At 38.8% G+C, this 21,263-nt stretch overlaps 1 protein-coding gene across 1 annotated transcript in view; it reads left to right on the top strand.

The window, feature by feature from the left end:
* The window catches only part of tbc1d32 (TBC1 domain family, member 32), a 133,904-nt gene that overhangs the window by 24,213 nt on the left and 88,428 nt on the right, over positions 1-21,263 (top strand). The window contains exons 18-22 of the mRNA XM_084737960.1: positions 381-519; positions 3,122-3,209; positions 4,510-4,628; positions 8,197-8,316; positions 8,577-8,665. Of these exons, the coding sequence (XP_084594086.1) occupies positions 381-519; positions 3,122-3,209; positions 4,510-4,628; positions 8,197-8,316; positions 8,577-8,665 (555 nt within the window). The remainder of the gene's footprint in view (positions 1-380; positions 520-3,121; positions 3,210-4,509; positions 4,629-8,196; positions 8,317-8,576; positions 8,666-21,263) is intronic.

Here is a 21,263-nt window from a genome sequence, read left to right as displayed (position 1 = left end):
AAACATGAGTTGGGTGAAGTGCAGCATTTGAGGGAACAAAAGTCCAGCTCATCCAAACAGCAAACCGTTTGAATTTTTACATAAATCAAAATCTACCTGCACATCTTGTCCTCTTTTCTTACTTTGCGAGTTCCCCTCTTCAATCATCAATCCCATATGGATTCAGTATGAAAGAAATATCCTTAAGGAACCTGACCACAAATACTTCAGACACAGTCAGCATCTCTCAGCTGAGAAGCTTGTTGACCAACTGAACACTTTCCTCCATTTGTTCTGCTGTGTGAGGAACAGATTTCCAGTGGCTTTGAAGATTGTGCTTCTCGCAGTGTGGACTTGTAGCACTGCAGCTCACTTTGTCTCCCCCTTCGACTTTGGAACAGGCTCATCTGGGAGGAGACGCTGTTGGACAGCCTGCTGAACTTTGCTGCAACTCCTAAAGGCCTGCTGCTGCTCCAGCAGACAGGAGCCATCAACGAGTGTGTCTCCTACATGTTCTCTCGCTTCACTAAAAAACTACAGGTATTAACAAACATTGCACTTCACAAGTAAAACTGTGGGTATTTATGATTAAATTTTATCTTTTATTTCATCACTTTTGTATGTTGACACTCGGTTTGACAGGAGTGCTACTCTCTGATGCACCAATCTTTCTGCCCAGTCCAACCGCAGTCAGTCACTGAAAGGCCCAAGTGGAGCCGTTTGCTCAAGGGAGCCTCGGCTGTGGCACTGAGGGAGCAGCACTTCTCATTCCCTTTACCAAGTTTCCAACCCTGCAATCATGCTGACTTGGCAACAGCTGATATGAACGCCAATTACAGCACTAAAGAATTCCAGATGATGCCAGAATGATTTAGCTGTAAAAGAAGTGGTAGTAGATTTCTAGTTAAAATGTAAGCGAGTCACATAACTCTGTCGTATAACCTACATGAATCAAATGGTGTGACTCATACAGAGCACTGGACTTGTGCTGATAAGCGCTGATGTAGTTGGAAATGTTTCATCACCTTTATTGAAGCCCTGGAGGAATTAACTTTGGCAGTGGCTCAGTTTTTAATCCGTCTTGATGGCATCAATGCCAAACTGTTATTATGCTGTTCAAAGTGATTCTTTGCCACATTGACTTTAGTTACAGGCAGCCAGCTCTGAAGCAGGATCAAGAAACAAATCATTACACGCAGACTGCTGCATCGAGTACATTAAATTAAATTGAATTAAAATGTAAAGTTTTCACTTGGCTTGGAGAAACACCTCTTTGGCAATGGATCATAAGAACGATTGTTTTTATTTGTTTAACACACATTAGATATAAAGCTGCAGGGACTAAGAACCTTTGGAGGAACTTGGTGTGTTTCCACCGCAGGGGACACACCAGGGTCTAAATTAACTTTATTTCTAAAGATGTGAAGCACCATAGTGACAATTAACCAATAGAAAAGAATGAAATAAAAAAAAAGGTTAATAGAACAAAGAACATTAATAAATAGCCAAAGAAATTAAGGGGAAAAACAAAAATTATTATGATGCAACTTTTTACTGAGCTGTGAGAAATAGAGAATTTGTCTGCTCCTCTTCTTACGTTACTGTATGCTGTTTACAATGTTCAGTATTAGAAAGTAGTTTGTCTCAATTTATATAACGCATCAATGTTAAATATCCTCAACTGTTAGTAGTCCTTTGAATGGAGAGACCATTAAACCAAATTCCACTTTAAAAGCAGCTGTTTTATGATAGGGCCATGTTTTTTCCACAGTAAAAACTTAAGTTACGCCATCATTAAGACTCTTGTCTTTGATCTACAGGCACAATCAGCACACACACTCAGTAACATCATAACTAACCTGCGATGAAGTGTGTGCCACAGATGTACTCTACATGTATTGACCCAGCACTACTGCACTTGTTTTCATGCCATTACAGGAAAGCAACATATGTTTGGGGATAGAATAGGCTGTTTATGTGTGAATTATTTCAAAAGTAGAGTCGGTTCTATTAAATATATATTTCCAGTTGCATCATTCAATTTGGAATGATTTATTTTTAGAAAGTTGTGATCTGTACCTAAGAGATTTGTTGTTGTATTGTTATAAGCCAAAATGATGTGTAAAAACAGCCGTTGTTTTCTCATGTCTGAAGGTTAATTTTCCTTCAGACCGAAGTTGAAAAAGGGGCTGAAGGAATTTTTAAGAGGAAATGCAGCTTATGTTCTAGAGTTGTGTGAATTCTGATGAGATAAAAAGTGAGAAAAGAGAAAGATGATCATTAGACTCCCCCAAAAACTCCTGCACAAACCAAACATTTGCTGTGCACAATAAAATATGCATGCATTATTTGCAATGCAGTCTTTCCAGGCTTTTATATTCGATAACATCCTGTCCTGCAGAACATGATTTATCTGAAAGACCTTTCTTCATTCTGTTGGCCTCTGTCATCAATATCCTTAATTCATTCTGCAGACAACGTGGTAATTTGTTGCTCGTGCTCCTCCTCAAGGCCATGGTCATATTTCCTGAAGACTGCTCAGTATTCACCAGTAGCCCGGAGGCTGTTACATGCTGCTACTCCCACACTGGGTTTAATTTATTAATCCCTGAACTCTGCATATGCCTTACATACATAGCATTGTCTGTGATTCATATTGTAGACACACACTCTCAGTCATACTGCAAACCTTTGCTAATCCCCTGTGGGCTTAATTTACTGCCATTGTTTACACACTCTTGTAATTGCGTCTCTCGTTTGGCATTTCACTTTGATTATGGAATGTAATTACATTTAGTCTATTTTTGGTTGTGACATTGTGTTGTAATTAATGAAGGGCTTGCGCACTCAAAAATCAATTTGCAATTTGATTTCTCCTCAGTGTACTAAACTACATTATGTAGTGCCTTTTCAGGATTCTAGCAGCGTCATAGCAGAGTTTGCATACTGAATCACAAATGCCAAATTTGCAGTCTCATTTTCTTTCAAAATAAAAGTCGGTTTCTCCTTTTATTCAAGCACTCATCCTTTTTTGTCTATCCTGTCCCAACTGCTCATTCGTTTTTGATTTATATGAGAAAGACTACAGAGTACTGAAATGTTTTTGTGTGGATTCTGAGGTTTGTGTGTTTGTCCTCTGAAGGTGAGCCGCTGCGAGAAGTTTGGATACGGCGTGATGGTGACACAGGTGGCAGCCACCGCTCCAGGGGTGGTGGCTCTGCACAGTTCAGGTACTAAAGCACTTACCCGCACAAACAAACACTTACCAGCTGTGATGCTCAAGGCTTGTATTCCTAGTTGTTCTTGCGTAGTCAACATTAAAGCAGACATCGAACAGCCTGGGGAGCTACATATTTGTCGAACTGTTTGTGACAGGATAAGTGGATGAAAAAAGAGCAAGATGAGGTGTTAACTGGAAGGTTTTTGGAAGGATTAAGACTGTTTGTGATGTTCAGCAGCTGCATGACAAAAAAAACAAATCAGATTTAAATGTCTGTTTCAGAAACACATTTACAAGTAGCATAGTAAATCATCCTTGAATACATTACACATAACAGGGACATGTTGATGCTGGATGGAAAGGAGGCAGGGTTAGGCTTGGCATGATGATTGTGTTATACAACAAATCATCTCTGTCTAAAAGCGAGGTTGCTTTTAGTGTTGCCATATATTTATTGTATATACACTGTTCCCTTGCAATGCCTGATAACCTGCTGCTGTAATATAAGAATTTTCCAATTTGGGGTCAATAAAATACATCTTTATACTCTATTATCAACTTATCAATGTCAGCAAAAGTTATCCAGGTCAGATTTACATATTGTGCGATATTGCCTGTTGTGTTTACATGTGTGTTTACATAATAATGTCGCCAATGTGATGCGAGAATACACAGCAGATTTACATAAGTTTATTATAAATTTGGCTTGAGCATTTTTTCACACCACCTAAGCCAGATGAATAGAAAAGAATATGCTGAGATATGTTTTGTTGTCACTTCTGATCTCGCTGCTTCTGTCTCCTCGTTGACTGCTGTCTGAATTAAGTTCACTGATCTTTGAAAGGATGTACTTGCATTATTAGGCTATTTTACTGAGACATACATAGAGACATACAACCAATACATTTTTTAAGTATAAGTGTAAGTTGTACCGTAGATTTAAAATAGTCAAATTGTAATATTTCATCTGGGTAACAGAATGTTTCCCATATAATCTGTTCCATGTTATTCCCTCTTCTCTCTCCCTCCGTATTTATGGTTTGTCTCTACTCTCTCCTCTCAACAAAGACTAAAATACCAAGAAAAGAAACATGTCATCATATTTAATAGCTATTCTCAGGACAATTTAACACAAAAAAATGGAAGCTGATATGAACATTGTGTGATGAAATGTTAGATCTTTATTGCTTCAGTTGCAGTCCACAACATAGAATCCAAATTCCAAGCTCACAAATTGAAGTTTGCCCATCAGTTGAGAATTTCTCCGTACAAATCCATACCGAAAATACCAGCTTGATGTTGTGTTGCAGGTTTCGTCCGGGCACTAGTGGTAGAGGTGTGGTCTGTTCTTGAGTGCGGCAGTGAAGATGTCAGGGTGCTCCGGCCCAAGCCCACGCCCATGGACCCCATAGACAGGAGCTGCCTCAAGGTATTTTGCATTTGTGTGCAAATTTCCCTCCAGACCTGTTTTGATCTGTTAGGATTAATATTTTGTTTACCATGTTTTACCCACATAAAATGTACTCATTGAGAACTTCTAGTTCTGTCCTCACACCTTGTCCACCACCGCTGTTTGTGTTAGGTTGACCAGTGAAAGAGCAGCATGCTTCAAGATGGCTGGGATTAATATTAGAGGAAACATCGGAGAGATTCAGCCGTATATGTTTGAGCTTCAGCCAGACCCAGACCCAGATGAGGAGTCTAGAGATTTTTATTATGCCTGACACACTGTCAGGGGAGCAAGAAAAGTAAGGCAAAAGTGAAGTGATTTCTGCTGCTGAACTTCAAATATAAGTTGAACTCAGAGTGCAGTAGTAGTTTCAGTTTACCGACATGGTTTGAGATGAAAGGCTAACGTTCTATTTTGTAATTTTGATGACAAATGACAAGACGGAAGCCTACGAGCTATGTTTACATTACTTAAGCCTTTAGAGTTCAGCCATTGCAAACGTTGTGGAACACGTAACGTTGACATGAAATGAAACTCACCCACTCACCTTCTGGATGTCTGTCTGTGAGCTGCTGAGCTAAGTTAGAAAGGTGGAAGTGTTTCCTCCTTTTTTCTGAAAAGCTTCGATGGCACAGTTTTTATACTGGTTATTGTGAATTTATCCCTGATGATCCACCTCAAACATCCATGCCTGCTGTTGAGGCAGAGCTGTGGCTGCAGCTACACATGTCGCCATCTTAGACACATAGTTATTATCCTTCCACTGTGTTTTTCTTCTTCTTCCTTTGGCATTTAACAGCAGACTGCAGCACCTGTAGACGTATCAGCTGTATCTGTCAGGTCAGAAAGAATTGCATCTCTGGTACCTTAGATGAGTACTGTCATATTTTCAAAATTCTGGCATCGACTTAGTACCCAAGTATTGGTTCTTGTGACATACCTATTCCCTACAGTGCTCTATTTGCAAATGGGTGGGCCATCACAGGCTGTTTTCTGACTCAGACTGAAATGTACATGTTGTTCTTTTTATTCCCCTCACATACTTCCAAAAAAATGAATTCACTCTCTAGCTATATACACTTTAAAACAGACTGCTGAAGGTTTTGGAGGATGTTTTTTTTTATGTTTCTAGGACAAAAGGAGTTTTCTCAGTGGTTTGGCCAAATTTCTGTTTTATACCACGGGTGTTAAACTTCGAGAATGTTTCCTTCTTGCATGAGGCTGCATTTTTAGATTTGGCACAAGTTTGGGCAGGATCTCCAGGTTCAGTCTGGGACAGGCTCGAACTTTCATTTGAAGCTCTAGTGTGTGTGTGTGTGTGTGTGTGTGTGTGTGTGTCTGAGTCTGCTGCCGGCCTCTGACAGCAGCCAAGTCGTCTCTCTCAGTCGAAACTAGCCAAGTGAACACGTACAGCCAGTGAAGTGTGAACTGTGCCCCGCCACTGGTGACTTTAAAGCCTGCCTTATCAGTGGGTCAGCTGCCAGGTTACATACATACAGTCAGACCTTCAAGTCAAGTCCATCCCGGCCAGCACAGAGGCAACAGAGCCCCAGAGCTGAGTCTGTACTGGAAACAGATGAAAAGTGCAATTAAAAATGTGTGTGTGTGGTTTTGTGCCTTGAACACTGTGAGACAAAACAAACTAAATATGTTTTACATGTGTATTAAACCAGGATCTTTGTCAAATTAGCTATGATGGAGCCATAGTTGAATGGCAGGGGGATTAGTACCATTTTCACCTTTTGTCAATTTAGACCCGTTCAACGTGTTGGATTCATTTGTCTGTTGAATACATTAAAAACACAAGCGGACTGACAATGCAACATCTTGAAGTCTGCAATGCACCTTTAAAACATCAAACACACAGGAGCAGATGACAGAATGGAGATTTCACTCTCAGAAAAACGTACATTCATATTTTTTTGCAGCCATTGCAATTGTTAAAGGCTTTGTTGTCCCTTAAAAAATACTTTCATGTATGTGTGAGTGTGTCTGTGTGTGCGTACATCATTGTCTTCCTTTTGATTCCCATGTATTTCCCTGTTCTCCTTCATGTGGTGATGAGAGCAGGAGGACTTTTTTCTTTTCTCTTCAGGCTACTTTTCTGTTCACATGTTCAGATGTAATTTCATGGTGTTCACACTGTGCTCACATGCATTCGGTAGCTTTTTTATTTTTATTTCTGTGGCATCTTTTATCCCACATGCTGCTTCTTTTTGTGTCATTTTTTAAAATTTTTTATCAGGGACAAATTACACCGTGAATTTCTGGATAACAGCATCAACTGGCTAGTTGAGCCATCATGTTTTTTTCCCATCCCATCTGTCTAATATTTGTATTTTATTTAAAGGTTTATTTTTTATAGTGATATTTATCATTTGACCAATGCCACGTGAAGTACCAATGCATTTATAGCCTAAGTTAGTTTTCACAACCATCAGGCTAAAGCACACTTTTCCACTTTGCATCAGTCCATCTCAGATGAGCTCAGGTCCCAGAGTAGTAAGTGGCACTTCTGGATGTTGTCGATGAGTGGCTTTCTCATAACTTGCTTTTATAGATGCAGAGACAGACTGTGTTTACTGACAATGGTTTTCCAAAGTGTTCTCAAGCCCATCTAGTAACCTTTATACAATCGTTCGCTTTTAATGCAGTGCTGCCTGAGGGCGCAGGTATTCAGTGTTGGTTTTCAGCCTTGCCCCTCACATGCAGAGATTTCTCTGGGTTCTCTGAATCTTTGAATGTTAATATGGATTGTATATGGTGAAATCTCTGTATTCCTGCAGTCATCAAATTCAGAATGAGTGGAAATGGGGTTGGACTTAAGGAAATTTGGTCTTGTTTGGATGATCTGACTGGATTATTCTTTGTTTAAGTTGATTGCAGGGAGAGAGACTGAGAGATTGTCCTTGGGGTGATCTAGATTGACTTTAAACATGGAGAGAGAGAGTGGCAGAAACGGTCTGTGCTGTCAAAGCAATCTTGAAACAGTCAAGTCGGGCAGGAATTTTCAGTTCTACCGCCTGTCTTGCAACCATACACCTTCTGAATTCAAGTTTCTCTCTTTCACAGAAACACATTTCATAAATATACTTAATTTGTCTTTCCACTGTTCCAACAGTCACCACCTCTGGTTGGGTCAAAGTAAACCCTTAATTCACTGAGTTAGATGTGAAAATATTATGTAGCTGTACATACAGGTTTTCTTTCCTGTCTTGTAGATTCTACCAGAATTAAAGTAGTTCTTACACTGCTCACAACAAGTTCTGTGGATTATCTTGAATAATCAGGTCATGATTTCTGGAAAGTGACATTGCTGTTGAGTTTACATATATTACATATATGGCACAAATGACAAAAAAGTGCAATAAAATAGATTTAAACTTGATAAAAATGATTTGAATCTGCAGTAATGACTACATGCTGATAACTCTTCAAAAAACAAAAAAACAGTTTAAAATTATGCCAGTCATGATCAATTGTCAGTTGTGACTCAAGTTCTAATTTAACTCTGTTTCTCTGTCTGTCCCACTGTCTGTCTCTCCAGTCCTTCCTGTCCTTGGTCAACCTCCTCTCCTCTTCCCAATCTGTGTGGGAGCTCCTGGGCCGACAGCCTCTATCCAACAAGAGTGAATACACCCTGAGAGAGATGCCAACATCCATTCCTGTGAGTGTTTTTCATACCTTGTGGTCCAGACTTTGTGCAGTGCCTTTTTCAGCCATTTGAGGGCATGTTTGCACTTTTTATTTAGCTTTCAACCACCACCCACACATTTGTTTTTACCTCGCAAAAAAGCCTCCTTCTAAACTCCCAATACACTGAGGCTGATGTTCATTTCTCACCTTACATCGTATCTATCCACACTGTTTTCTCTTTGCACCATAACTGCTTCATTTGTGTTCACAGCCTCTTATTTTACTCCGCAGGATTTGATTGACAGGCTGATTGCTGTGAATTCAGATGCCAAGATTAATTCCCTCTTCCACTATGAACAGTCTCACACATTCGGCCTAAGGTGAGATTGATATTTTTTTCTTATTACTTAACATCTGTGGGGGAGCACATGGTAGCGGATTAGCACCTGGTGACTGCACACACGTATACATACACACACATACTCACATATACACACCTACACACACTTCAGCCTCTGGCAATAGCTGACTGACATGGTTCTTTATACTTTGATTACCCAGCAATGAAAAGCTGATGAAAGGATTTCTCTGGATAAAACAGAAATAAGCTGGGCTCTCTGTGTGTGTGTGTGTGTGTGTGTGTGTGTGTGTGCATTTCTATATTTTTTCTATATTTATGAAGAACAGACATAAGTGTGAAGGCTGGTTAAGGGGGTGAAGAATTCCTGTAAAATGAGAAGCTATCTTCAGTTTTAGATTAAGGTTAAAATTAAAGGTACAGTTGCAGTAAAAGTTAATTCCGTGCTGTAAAAATAACAATAGTTGAAGGATTTATATGTCAACTCAATCAGTGTTCTTTTCTGGGTTTTTAAAAGTCGAAATCTTTGCGCTCAAGTCCCAAGTCAACACAGGCATGTCCCGAGTCAACTCCAAAGTCAAGACCGACAGGTTCCAAGTCGAGTCCCAAGTCCTGAACTTTGCGTTTTGAGTCCTAGCACTAAGTGGAAAAAGACAACTTTTCAGCCCCTTTGCAAGTGGTCTTCTTTTTGTGCCAAAGTTGAAAGGTGTTGTGTCCAAATCTGTTTCCTCGTCAGAACCACTATCTGATGGGGGAACGCACTTTGACACAGCAACAACGATTGCTTCCTCAGAATCAGAGCGTAGCTTCGTGAAGAAATGATCAACACTACTTAGAAAAAGGAGGGAAAGAAGCATGTTCACTCGAGAGGTACGCTGAAAGCCACATTTTTTTCTTGAATTTAATCAAGCCCGAGATCATTAATTAGGTGCGCCTGTCCAACAAGGACTCAAATGTTTCCACTTTTTTGCACTTTTGCACCTTTTTCACTGTCTGTACAGCTCTATAATGAATTTCAGAAGAAACCTCTGAAATAGGGGTACCCTCATAGCTCAGTTGGTAGACTTTCCGCTCCATACACCGAGGTTGTGAGTCCTCTGTGGTGGCTGCGGGTTCGACTCCTGTCTGCAGTCTGTTCCCCTCTTTCCTCTCATAACTTAAGCTGTCTGATCAAATAAAGGCATAAAAGAAAAATCTCTAAAATCAAGACTCAAGTCCAGAGATTCTTTGTTCTCTGTGTGCAAGTCCTCCCTCTCTGCATATGTGACTTTTCCCCATGACTACCGCACAGGAAAAAGCTATTGTAAAGATGTGCATTGCATGGTATTAACCTATATTGAGTAATGTTATTGCTTTTGCACAAACAAGTAACTACAGGAGTTGCTGTCTGGGTGGAAGGGGAGTAATATTGATAAGTAAAGTATAAAAGTTGTCTGTTTCCATTTTAAAGGTTATTTGAGGTTTTATTGTTGAGGATAATCTGCCTCCCACTACAACTGGATAAAAATCTTATTTAAGGGACAGAGGATGTTTTTACATGCACAGGTACATGCGTGACTTGGTTGTGTGTGGAGTGCTCTGGTGGCTACTGTGCATTCCTTTGCCTTTTTAAGAGCTTCCTGAATCACTATAGAATTGCCTTGTTTGGAGCCTTGCTGACTCACTCGCTCTGTCTGTTGCTGTCAGTCAGCCCGCTCCTATTAACATCCAGGAGCCGAGTAAAAGGAACAAGATGCTCTGTTCCTTTACCACTCAGACTGATGGATTCAACTGACAGACTCACGCTCTGTGATCCCTGTGGGTTGTGTAATGTGCTAAATGCTGCATTTTACTATCAGTAAGTCAAGTGACACCATGTTAATTTTTGAGATATAAGCGGTTGTTGTGTTTTTAATTTTTGGCCACAGCAAATTCTGTGTTTGAACGTTCTACACAGCTTGATTTCAGTTCAGTGTCATTCTCCATCGGCCTGCATTGGAAATGGAGGGCATCCAGCATAAACAAAATAAAAACAAATGACAGACTATGAATTAGTGAAAAAAAAAGTTACGGAAAAGGTCTTGAATCACCTCAAATACGGTGACAAGAGATGACTGAAATTACCAATTACTTCACTCTCATTTATGTTTACCATATTTTTGCCACCTTGTTGATCGATAGCGTTCAGAATCTCGTCATCATGTTGCTGTATACTGTTGCTTCTTTCCAATACACAGCCACATAGTCTTTGTGAACTCCCAGCACGTCTTTTTTAACATTGCATCACCCACAAAACAATAGAACCCATTTTCCTTAGATTTCCTGATTATCCATAGCCTGAAGGTATATGGAAGCATTGTATAGGGATATTGCTTTATTGATCCCGGAGAGGGAAATTGCATCAGTAAAGCATCTTCTTCACACAAGGCCACTGCAGGGATTAATAAACAACATGTCAAAAGAAATCTAAGCATTAAAATGCCTGTATAGAGAGAACAAAAGGGTGCAAAAATGGGCCAAGATAGAAGTGGGTTATGACGATTGTATCATATTGTCACTGCAAGAATATTTAGTTATTAGCTGCTCTAGTTAGGTATATAAGTTTATATACAAATGATGTCAAATTGCATGGCGCACATCAAAAACACATCTGCTATTGGTATTTAATATGTCCAATATATTAACAAAAAACTCCTTGCAGCTCACTGCTGTCAGTGTGTGGGTGCTTGTGTGAATGAGAGGCAAATTGTAAATTTGTCGGTTTATATGAATTTCACTGACATAATGTCCCACAACCTGCTTTAGGTTATAGTTCTGAAATTTTGTGAAACATTAACTGTTTTTTTGGAAACAAGTTAGCATTGATGTATCCTTGTTACAGTTGCTGATTCAAACATCTCACAGTTACAGAGCAACATTAGCCTTCATTTGGAGTCATGTTTCTGGCCACCTGTCAAATTTAAGTCTAATATTCACTCCCTTTTTGCTCTGGTTTTGGTCGCCATCAATTCCTCAGAGAAATCTCTCTCTCTTTAGCTGCTAAATGATCCACCAGATATTTGCTAACTGTGTCTGTCTGCTGTTTGATGCTGGGAATGAGTGAACCAATAGAATCAATTTACAGACTAGACGCATAACAATGAGCTTAAACTTGCTGTAAACCTCTGTAAAGCCGAGGGCAGCTGCATAGATGGGACCAGGTCATTCCTTTGCAAGTCACAAGTCTTTGCGCTCAGTTACCAAGTGAAATGTCAAGTCAAGACTGACAAGTCCTTAATCAAGCTCTCAGTCTTAAACAAGTCCTATTGCATCCTTCACCAAATATTTTAACAACAGTACCTCAACTTAGCATTTTTTGTGTAACTTCAAATGTTATATAATGTTGTTTTTACATCCTACAGTTTGACTTTTGTTGATCACCATACAGTTTGTCTTTGCAAACAAAACAAAAATTTTGGGTATCTTTTTTTGTAACTGGAGCTTGAATGGATGCTGTCAGACTGATTCAAAGAAGGTGAATCTGGAGAATTTGATTTGATTTTTGATTTTATTTTATTTAGCACATATTCAAAAACATAAACAAAACAATATAAATAATAACAAGAATATGCAAGAGAGACTAAAAACCTGCAAGGCTTGTCATGGGTCTCCCCCAGTTATAACCTGGAGCAAATCAAAATGCAATTACAATAACTGATTATGATTTTAAGTCTGAATATTTAGATTCAGAAGAAGGAATGAAACAAATAAAGGAGTTATAGATACTTTTCTGGTTTTTTTTCTGTCCCAGAAAAATAACAAAAACTAAAACAAACAACAAAGTCGAATTGCTGAGAATGAATCTTGTTAATGTTAGTTGATTCAGGAAATGAAGGGGAATTAATTGATTCAAGGCACACTTTTTAATCTTTGGGCTTGGAAGGTATCAGATATTTTCAAGTCAAAAGGCTCAAGTCAAAGTTAAGGCACGAGTCACTGGTGTTAAATACCAAGTCGAGTTGCAAGTCTTTGATTTTGTCATGTCTAAAGTAAAGAAATTTGTGACTCAAGACTGACTTGGGTCTGAGTCATACTTTATAACATTAAATATTGATGACTGCAGTCACAGATAGCCATCCTTATGTAATATTTATTAACTGTTACACTGTAAGCTCATCTTATCTAATTTATTAGAGCTGTATACCCATACTCCATGCCCATTTGACCAGATTTTATGGCGAGTTGCCTGGTAACATCAGCAAAAAAAAACAACACCTGTCATCACATTTTGAAATATAGCTAAATCCTGATTGGTGCACTGAAGTATGTGACATCACATCTGTCTAACTGAGGCCAACTAACTGAGGCCAACTTCAGACATCTTTCATGTGAAATAACCAAAACTGTTCTTTGGCAGAAAATACTGTGTTCATTACAATAATAAACTTTATAGCAGTTTCTTTAAAAAGGGTAAAGTGCTTCACAGAACAGGAAAAATAATGTCAGATAAAACGGTGTAAAAACAAAGAACAGCAGATATGAAGAAGAGCCAACCACTGAGGGTTAAAAATAAAGTTTAAAAAATGTTAAATATCAGGGGTAGAATGAATAAACTCGGTAACTTAGAAACACCTTCCTATAGTAGAAGGTCTTAAGAAAGTATTTAAAAGATGCTACTGATGTTTCACAGTCTGGAGGCTCAAACAGGCTGTACCAAGAGTATAGGACACTATCACGAGATATGTTTTCATGGCCTTCAAAATGCAATCAGAGTGGCAAATGCACTGATAGTGACTATATGGAAACTGATGGCAGCTGGTAGGAGAGACCTCCTCACTGTTAGAGGATCCTTCCTCTGTCATTGCTTATGGATGCTGTGGAGAGGAATGTGTAGAGAAACATGGAGCGCACACTTGAGGAGCTAAACCATTGCAGGAAGTAGAACTAGCTGTGGCTATCCATGCATTGAAACTTGTCCTGACCCCCCTGACACTTTCAGCTATTGGATTATGGAGTAGCCCATATATGAAATGCTCTGGTGCAGCTCATATGTTATCTAACATACCAGCAGTCTGATTTTTTTCCCCCCTGTAAAGTAAAGCTGCTTTATGGGTTAGACTTGAGCTGGCCCATTTTGTATTTAGTGGAGAACAGCGCCCCCTGCAGCTTAAGGGAAACTCCATCAAATTGTTATTGTAAAAACTAATAACACAAATCCACTGAACCACATAAATATCTTATTTTATATTAATACAAACCCAAAACAGGATTCATTAATATACTACCCATGTTTTGTATTTTTTCACTCAGTTGAACATTTATTTTCCAAGTCCTCCCTGTCTTATGCTCAGTTTAGCTGAAGACATTTCATCACAGTGTTTAATTACAAAGTGATTGCATGGTTTTGCCATTTATTTTTCTGTTCCTTTCTGTACGAGGAAAGCAGCAGATTCCCTCTTGAAATTCAAGGCAAACTGCTTTGTTAGTATAAAGAGTGAATAATGCAGTCTTATCATGGCTGTGATTGAAAACACACTGATCTGTCTCAGGGTCAAACAATCAAACATGATGTGTATTGGTCTTGTTCTTAATAATACAGTTGCAATAATACAATATATTTTGACTTAAAAAGGTTTTATTATCATGACTATGCAATTAAAAATGACCATTTGCTCTATACTGCTCTATCTCAGAGTCAAGCATGATGTGCATTGGTCTTATTTTTAATAATCTAGCTTTAATAATAGTAAGCTTTAATTATTTCAACTTAAAAGTCTTTGTCATGACTACACAATTAAAAATGACCATTTACTGCACACTGGTCTATCTCAGTGTCAGACATGATGTGCATTGGTCTGTAGCCTCAATAATAAAGGATTTCTCCACTTAAAATGGTTGAAAACAACCATTTACCTCATACCGGTCTTTCTCTGGATCAGTCATGATATGCATTGGTTTTGTTTTTAAAGTAGCTGTGATGACAAATGATATATCAATCATTGTGTACTCTAACAAAGCAGTGTGCCTTACATTTTGAGGGGATATCCATTCCCTTAGCCTGCTCATGCATCGTGAGGACCTGCTTGTGTTTAATTACTGTCAGATAAGTAGCTCCTTCTCCAGTGTGTAATTATTTGTCTGCTTTTTTTTTTTTTTTATTTGATTGGATCATTTGTAATAAAGAGAATTACAGGTAGCATTAAAAAGTTATTAAATTTGGGTCCCTGAAACCTGCAGGTACTATTACCAGATTCTTGGTTACTACAGATTTTGCATATATTTTTGTATTTTCCACCAAGACATAAAGTTGGTGAGTAAAAAGAAAAAATTATGCAGACAACCTGGCAGCCCAAAAGCCTGTCTGATTAAGAGACTCTTTGTTCTTTCTGTAAATATCGCTGATAAATAGATGGCAAAAATGTTTTAAAAAAAAGATTTAATTATTTTGTTCTGAGCTCAGTATTAATCCTAAAAAATGCAAGACTTGTGTTTGAATATGAATCTAATTGCGGACCAACCTTCACTTTGGGTCGGTCTAAACCTTGTAAACCCTGTGAGACAGAAACTTGGCTTCACCTCAGGTCAAACACAGACAGGGGAGTGAGGGGAACTCGGCCTAATTTGCACAGGTGTCGATCTATCACGTTGGCCACATAATGAATAATAGATAACAGCTCCAGGTTGTTCTTCTGTTGGATGTTTTTTTCCCCTGTATGTCTCTTTCCTTTAAAGGAACATACCAAAAGTCAGTGCGTTGTTCTCATGTTTATAATCATCTGATTTGCATAGAAAAATAAAGGGGCAGAAACTGAGCAAAACTCACATTTAGAAAGATCTTTTAATTGTGAAAAATATGCTAGTTTGTGGATTTTAAACTATGTAGGCTTCTCCGTTTAGAGGTGCAATTTGTCAGATGATCAAAAACTGAACATTATCAACAGTTATGATGTTATTTTATGTCAAAGACATCAGTGTATTGTGTTGCAGAGATTTCTACTGACGTTAGCATTCTAACCAGGCAGTCTGCTATAGGAATGCCACATTGTGTGTCAAAAGGGGACAGTCTGAACCCCCCATAGTTTCAGCTGGAAAATGTATGTGAGTTTTTCTACTTTCTCAAGCTCTCTAGCTTTTATAGTCTAATAAATTAAACAAAATGAGCTCACAAAGTATCAAGAAAGGAAATATTCTTAGACCTATCATAAACAGTACCATAAAAAAGAGAAACTTTTAATTCAGAAAGATTGTTCGTAAACTCGATAGAAACAAAATAAAGCTCACCAAAATCATTGTGAATTGTCTCTCCACACTACATCTCTGAGCCTGTTCAGACCTGGTTTTAATGTGTGCCCTATTATATTTCCTAATATTATATAATATGTAATAATAATAATAATAATAATATAATATATATTTTACTTGTGCTGGCAGCAGCAGGAGAGATGCTCTGTGGTGTGCTGGGATTTTATACGTGAACTATGCTCAGGAGGCACACTTTTACTGTTGTTGTCTGCGTGGAAATCTGATGTTTTCACATCACAGATGACAAAGAAAGCCATTAGTGGCACAGTCAGAGAGGGAGAGAGTAAAATTGTGCGTCCCAATGCACCACGGAGGGTCTCTCCTGCCAGCTCCTCACAGCAACACAGTGCAAAGAAAGAAACAACTTATGTGTTGCATTTAATGCCGTATTTATAAGAAGGAACAAATGATTAAGAATTCGCCATCGCCGTTTCACTTCACCGCTCTGTATGCAAATATGCACATTTGCAAATGCGTTGTTGTTTTTATTCCAAAAGTAGTGACATGCTGGGACAAATGGACACAATGTTTTTTAAACAAAGAAAGAACTAAGTCTAACAATGGCAATTTTACAAAAAAGACCCAAATAATTAAGAATTTGTTGCAGACAGCATTTCAGAAAGTTTATAAAGTAAGTTGTTGTTTTTAAAGGTGGTTTGGGGTTATGAGTCTGTTCACAGATAAGAGAACCCAAACACATAATTTGCATTATAGTGAATGAAATGTTATTTCAGGACATCAGTTGAGAGGCCGGTCCTCAACTGTGGCCCAGGACACCTCCGACTGTTGTCTGAGTGATCAGATCTCAAATGTGTCTCAAGTGCGTTCACATCTGTACTTAAAGCTGGCCACTTGTGATTGGATCACCCAGGACGCATGTTAATGCCAGGTCTGAACAGGGCCTCTGATGCTTGACCTACCCCTTGCTTCTCTTCATTTGGTGTCTCTTCTGTCCCCACAAACTTTTTTCAGCTTCTGAAAGGAGGGCAGTTTGTGAATCACTGGAGTATAGTATGGAGAAGTTAGCAGTTACTCTAGTGATGCGCTGCTCCCTGTTTGCTGTGTCTCTTTTTGGGGATAGAAAACACAAGACAACAATCAAAAAATACATGGTTTTGATTCACAGTTTTGGTAAGTTTCTATGAATTCATGTCGGGTTATTCAGACCTATGTTTTATAGTCCGTTATGCCCTTTTAGTCCAAGTGGAGCAATTAGCAATGTAGATGTGCCTTAGATGTGATTGTGAAAACTATGGTTATTAAAATGGTTGTTTGTACTTTCTTATTCAGCATAAATTAGCTGATTGATATTTATTGTCATCAAAAAGGAATTAACACTGGTGGCAAATAAAAGAGTTACTGTTCTCAGGAGGCTGATACATTCTCAGTGCTCTCTTTTTGGGATCCCTTTCCTTTCCAGGAGGTAGGGGGAACCAGAGATCGTGATGGATTTGTGTGTTTATTTGTTTTACAGCTTGGTACACAGCAGCTTTTCTCTCAATGACATGTTGATGGTCTGATGAATCGCCTTCTCTGTTTTAAGTAGCAGCGTATTTGTTCTCTGACACTGTTTTGTACGATAGGTGCCTATATTATGTGAGGTGTTGTACTTTATTAAAAGGGTCACAAATGTACAGTGGCAAAGACTCAGTAACTTCTGAAAACAGCTGGGCACTGCAATAGTGCTAGTGTTTGTTGGGTCCTGTTTTCAGCTGCAGATTGCTACACATTTAATGCACAGTGAGCATATAACACAGTGTATGTGGAATCGACTCAAAACAAACCACAGTGCTCATATTCGCTGTGATAAATGCATTGGTCAGCAAGTGTAATACTGTAGCTCATTCATGTGTTTTTTAATTTTTTTTTTTTTTTTTTTTTTTTGACAACAATGGAGCTCAATGGCACGGAGGAATAAGACAGATACACAAACAGTTGACAGTGACAAAATATAGAATATGACACTGTCCTTTACACAGTCATCTGAATAGTCTAAGCTACGACACCGCAGCAATATGTCACAGTTATTCTTTATAGGTTGTAAAACTTTTCTAACAATTGACGCAGGTTTAATCACCAGCGTTGCTGTCAAGCAAACATGTGCTGAGCATTCCTGAAGTGCAGCCCTCTTGAAAAAGGAAGCCACAATTTTCACCCCTCTTGATCTTCACAAGCTAATGAGAGCTAAAATCCCTCGGCCTTTTTCCTTGTTGCCAAAAGCCTCTTTGTTGTCATGGCAACCAGCACCCCCCCACCCCCTGTTTCTCCCCTGTCTGAATTGTTTGTATGCCTTTATCCTGTCCTCTCTTTGCTAGTGACGGCTCTCAAGTGTGTGCGTGCTGGTGCAGAACTTCACACATGATTTGATAATTGTTTTTTTTTTTAATATCTCGGCAGTAAAATCAGCTCAGCTAAGAACCACAGACATTATTATGAATATGTACATAGTAGATAGTACACTGACCGGCAAGGTGGAGCAAAAAACTGTCATAGTCTTTATCGTAGCTGGAGGTTTAAAGAAGATGAAGATTATGTTTGTATTGTAAACATGTGCAAACATTGTCTGAAAAAGTTACAGCACTGCTTATGGGCTTGGTATCCACCAAAGTTTATTTTCTTGCAGCCAACATTAGTTTAATTGTTTCCAATGGGAACGCAGCATGTTTACACTCTGCTACAAACGCCAACAGCATGACGAAGCACTGGGCGTCTATGCAGCGCTGAGCATTTGTCTTTTTTTTTTTTCTCTGGTTGCAAAGAGTTGATAAGTATTCAACTTTGGGTGAAACAGTGCGCTCGTCACTGTCACTTTTTATCCAGCTGTCCAGTCCCAGTGGAGGAGGGGTGGGACAAATGGGCTGCCACAAACTGTGAGCTGCTCGTACTCCCTGAACCGAGCTCCGTCCAACTTCTGCTCTTGAGCCAAATGGTGGTCGTCACCCTTTTCCATACAGATGAGCAGCTTAGTTTGACTCGACATGTCAGCTCACCACAGCAGGGATTTAAATATTCATTACCACAGGTCCACCCGCTTGAAAGGTGTATCTTTTAACTGAATATGAAAGCTTAGCTCAAGTCAAGTGGCAAACAGTTGATAAACACTATTTCGTATAAATTCTTTGCCATAAAAGTCCCCTGTTATTTTGTTATGTAAAAGCATTTATTATGAAACAGCAAAATCAGGAAATGATGGGTTTTCAGCAGCAGCAATGTAACATGACTCCTGTCAACTGAAAGAGAATATGAAATCGTAAAATAAAGTAGACACCTGCAACTACAAAGAACGACACAGGAGAGAAGCTAATCTTCAAAGCACAGAGATTCTGAGAGATGTTTCCTCACCCACAAAATCTTATGAACCAACATAAATCTGTGCGTCTGTCCTCTCTCCCTACGTGTTTCAGCCTTCCCTTCATCTGGAGGACCAGAACAAACTCCTCTACCTCGTGCCAACAGTTTTACATTCAGTATTTGTTGATAACACAAACTGTCTGCTTGTGAAACATAAATTAACTATTACTTCCACAGCTAATCAATATCATAGCAACCAGAGCGTCTCAGCAGAAATAATGCCGTGTTTTCAAAATGCTCTCATGCACTCCAAACTGAGTGTTTTCTGCTCATCCAGAGCCATGTCAGGCGAATCTTCTCGAAAGTTTTCAAGGCATTCTGAGAGTCTGTTTGAAAAGTTTGTTTAACCTCTTGTCCCCTCTGCTGGTTAAGATCCTGCAGGTCAGCTGTTGGTTTCCCAATAGTGACCACAGATTTTTTTTTCTTCATAAGACTTTGTAAGTCTCTGAAATATTTTTAAGTAAGAAAAAGCCATGCTGACCACTGCTGTCCGCGCTAAAAGGTCCAAACAGCTAGCCAGGAAAGGGCACCGTCCAACTATTCAACTATGTGCAATCATAGTCAACCTGTCAGAGAAAAGTCCGTCAAATTGTAAGCAATGTCCACATGGTGTCAGTATGTCCTTTCTTTAAAATCCAGAAAAAAACTCACTCTTAAACTCTCTTACGACAACTTCCTGCAGATGCTCGTACACACTCATGTGACATGGAACAGCCATCATTCAATGCACATGCACAAACCTATGATAATACTGAGAGGGCCTTTTCCATAAAAAAAAGCTCTGCTTTTTTAACTAGATCCATTCAAAATCCTTGGAACATTGGTGCTATCAAGTGAATCAGCCTGCATTTCCACCAGTTTTTGAGAGTTTTGCATCATGCACTACATTCTGTAGAATATAACACACCAACTTTGGTTCCCAAGGAAAACCTGTTTTTTTTGGCCTCCAGCTAGAAACCAACTTTCCAGGTCCCAAAGCAATTTATTTTTGGTGGAAATACTCAATGGTTCAAAATTAGGTGCTTGAACCGGAACAGGGCCTGTTCCATGGTGGTGGAAAAGGCCATTCAGAAGCACAGATAGCCTAAGCCTTCAGGAAAGGTAATTTTTATGGCCAAGCTGTGGCAAAAGGAGTACTCTAGACTTTTAAAACAGCTAGTCTTACTAATTTTAATGGAGCCTGAATCCTGAGACAAATTCTGAATAAGGAAAATTTAACATGAAATGATCATATTATGAATATTAATAAATTATCAATAGATACAGCTATCATGTAAACTCATTTCTTTTTCTTTGGTGAGGCATTGCCTACCCTTGCTGCACATTGCTGCTAGCAGGCTGGTCAAAGAGTTATTTCCTCCTCTCTTGAGCTCAGTTGTAGTCGTCTCACCTCCCCAGACAAAAATAAACTAGATAAGAATGGATAAGGAATAAATAAGAGAAAATAAATATTAGATTTTTATTCTGTGGCATCAAACAAGTCAGATGTGAAGGCCCCTTACGGACAACAAAGAGTTGACTTTGTCCTGTTCCAGGCTCAGTAATAACAGATTAAAAAAGTGAGGTTCCCCACAGTATAGTAAAGTTTCATGGGGTTGTTGGGAGTTGCCTGCAGTGTTAAGACCCAAATGAAGCTTCTAATGATCTTTGTAGATACACAGCCCGTGGGGGTTTTTATGCTGCCACCAGGATACATGCAGATCGTTAATTAAAGCAATTGTTTTCATTTGTAAAGAGCGGTTTAGTTACAAATTGTTTCTCTATCTGGATCACATAAGCAGAACTTACAAGCTGTTTTATGGACACATTTCCAGTGCATTCCTACACCTTTTTATTATTTTATAATTGATTTAAGCAGGCCTTTATGACTGTCAAAGATATCTTCTTCTTTTGGCTGCTTCCCCTTAGGGGTCACCACAGCCGGTATGGAACTAATTTCATAATCCACAAATATGTTTTTTAAATATGTATGTATATATTTATATATATATGTATATATATATATGTAT

This window comes from Lutjanus erythropterus, chromosome 15, assembly GCF_056507025.1.
Source record: "Lutjanus erythropterus isolate fLutEry1 chromosome 15, fLutEry1.hap2, whole genome shotgun sequence".
Taxonomy (NCBI): Eukaryota; Metazoa; Chordata; class Actinopteri; order Lutjaniformes; family Lutjanidae; genus Lutjanus; species Lutjanus erythropterus.
This window is presented reverse-complemented; position numbering and strand designations above follow the sequence as displayed.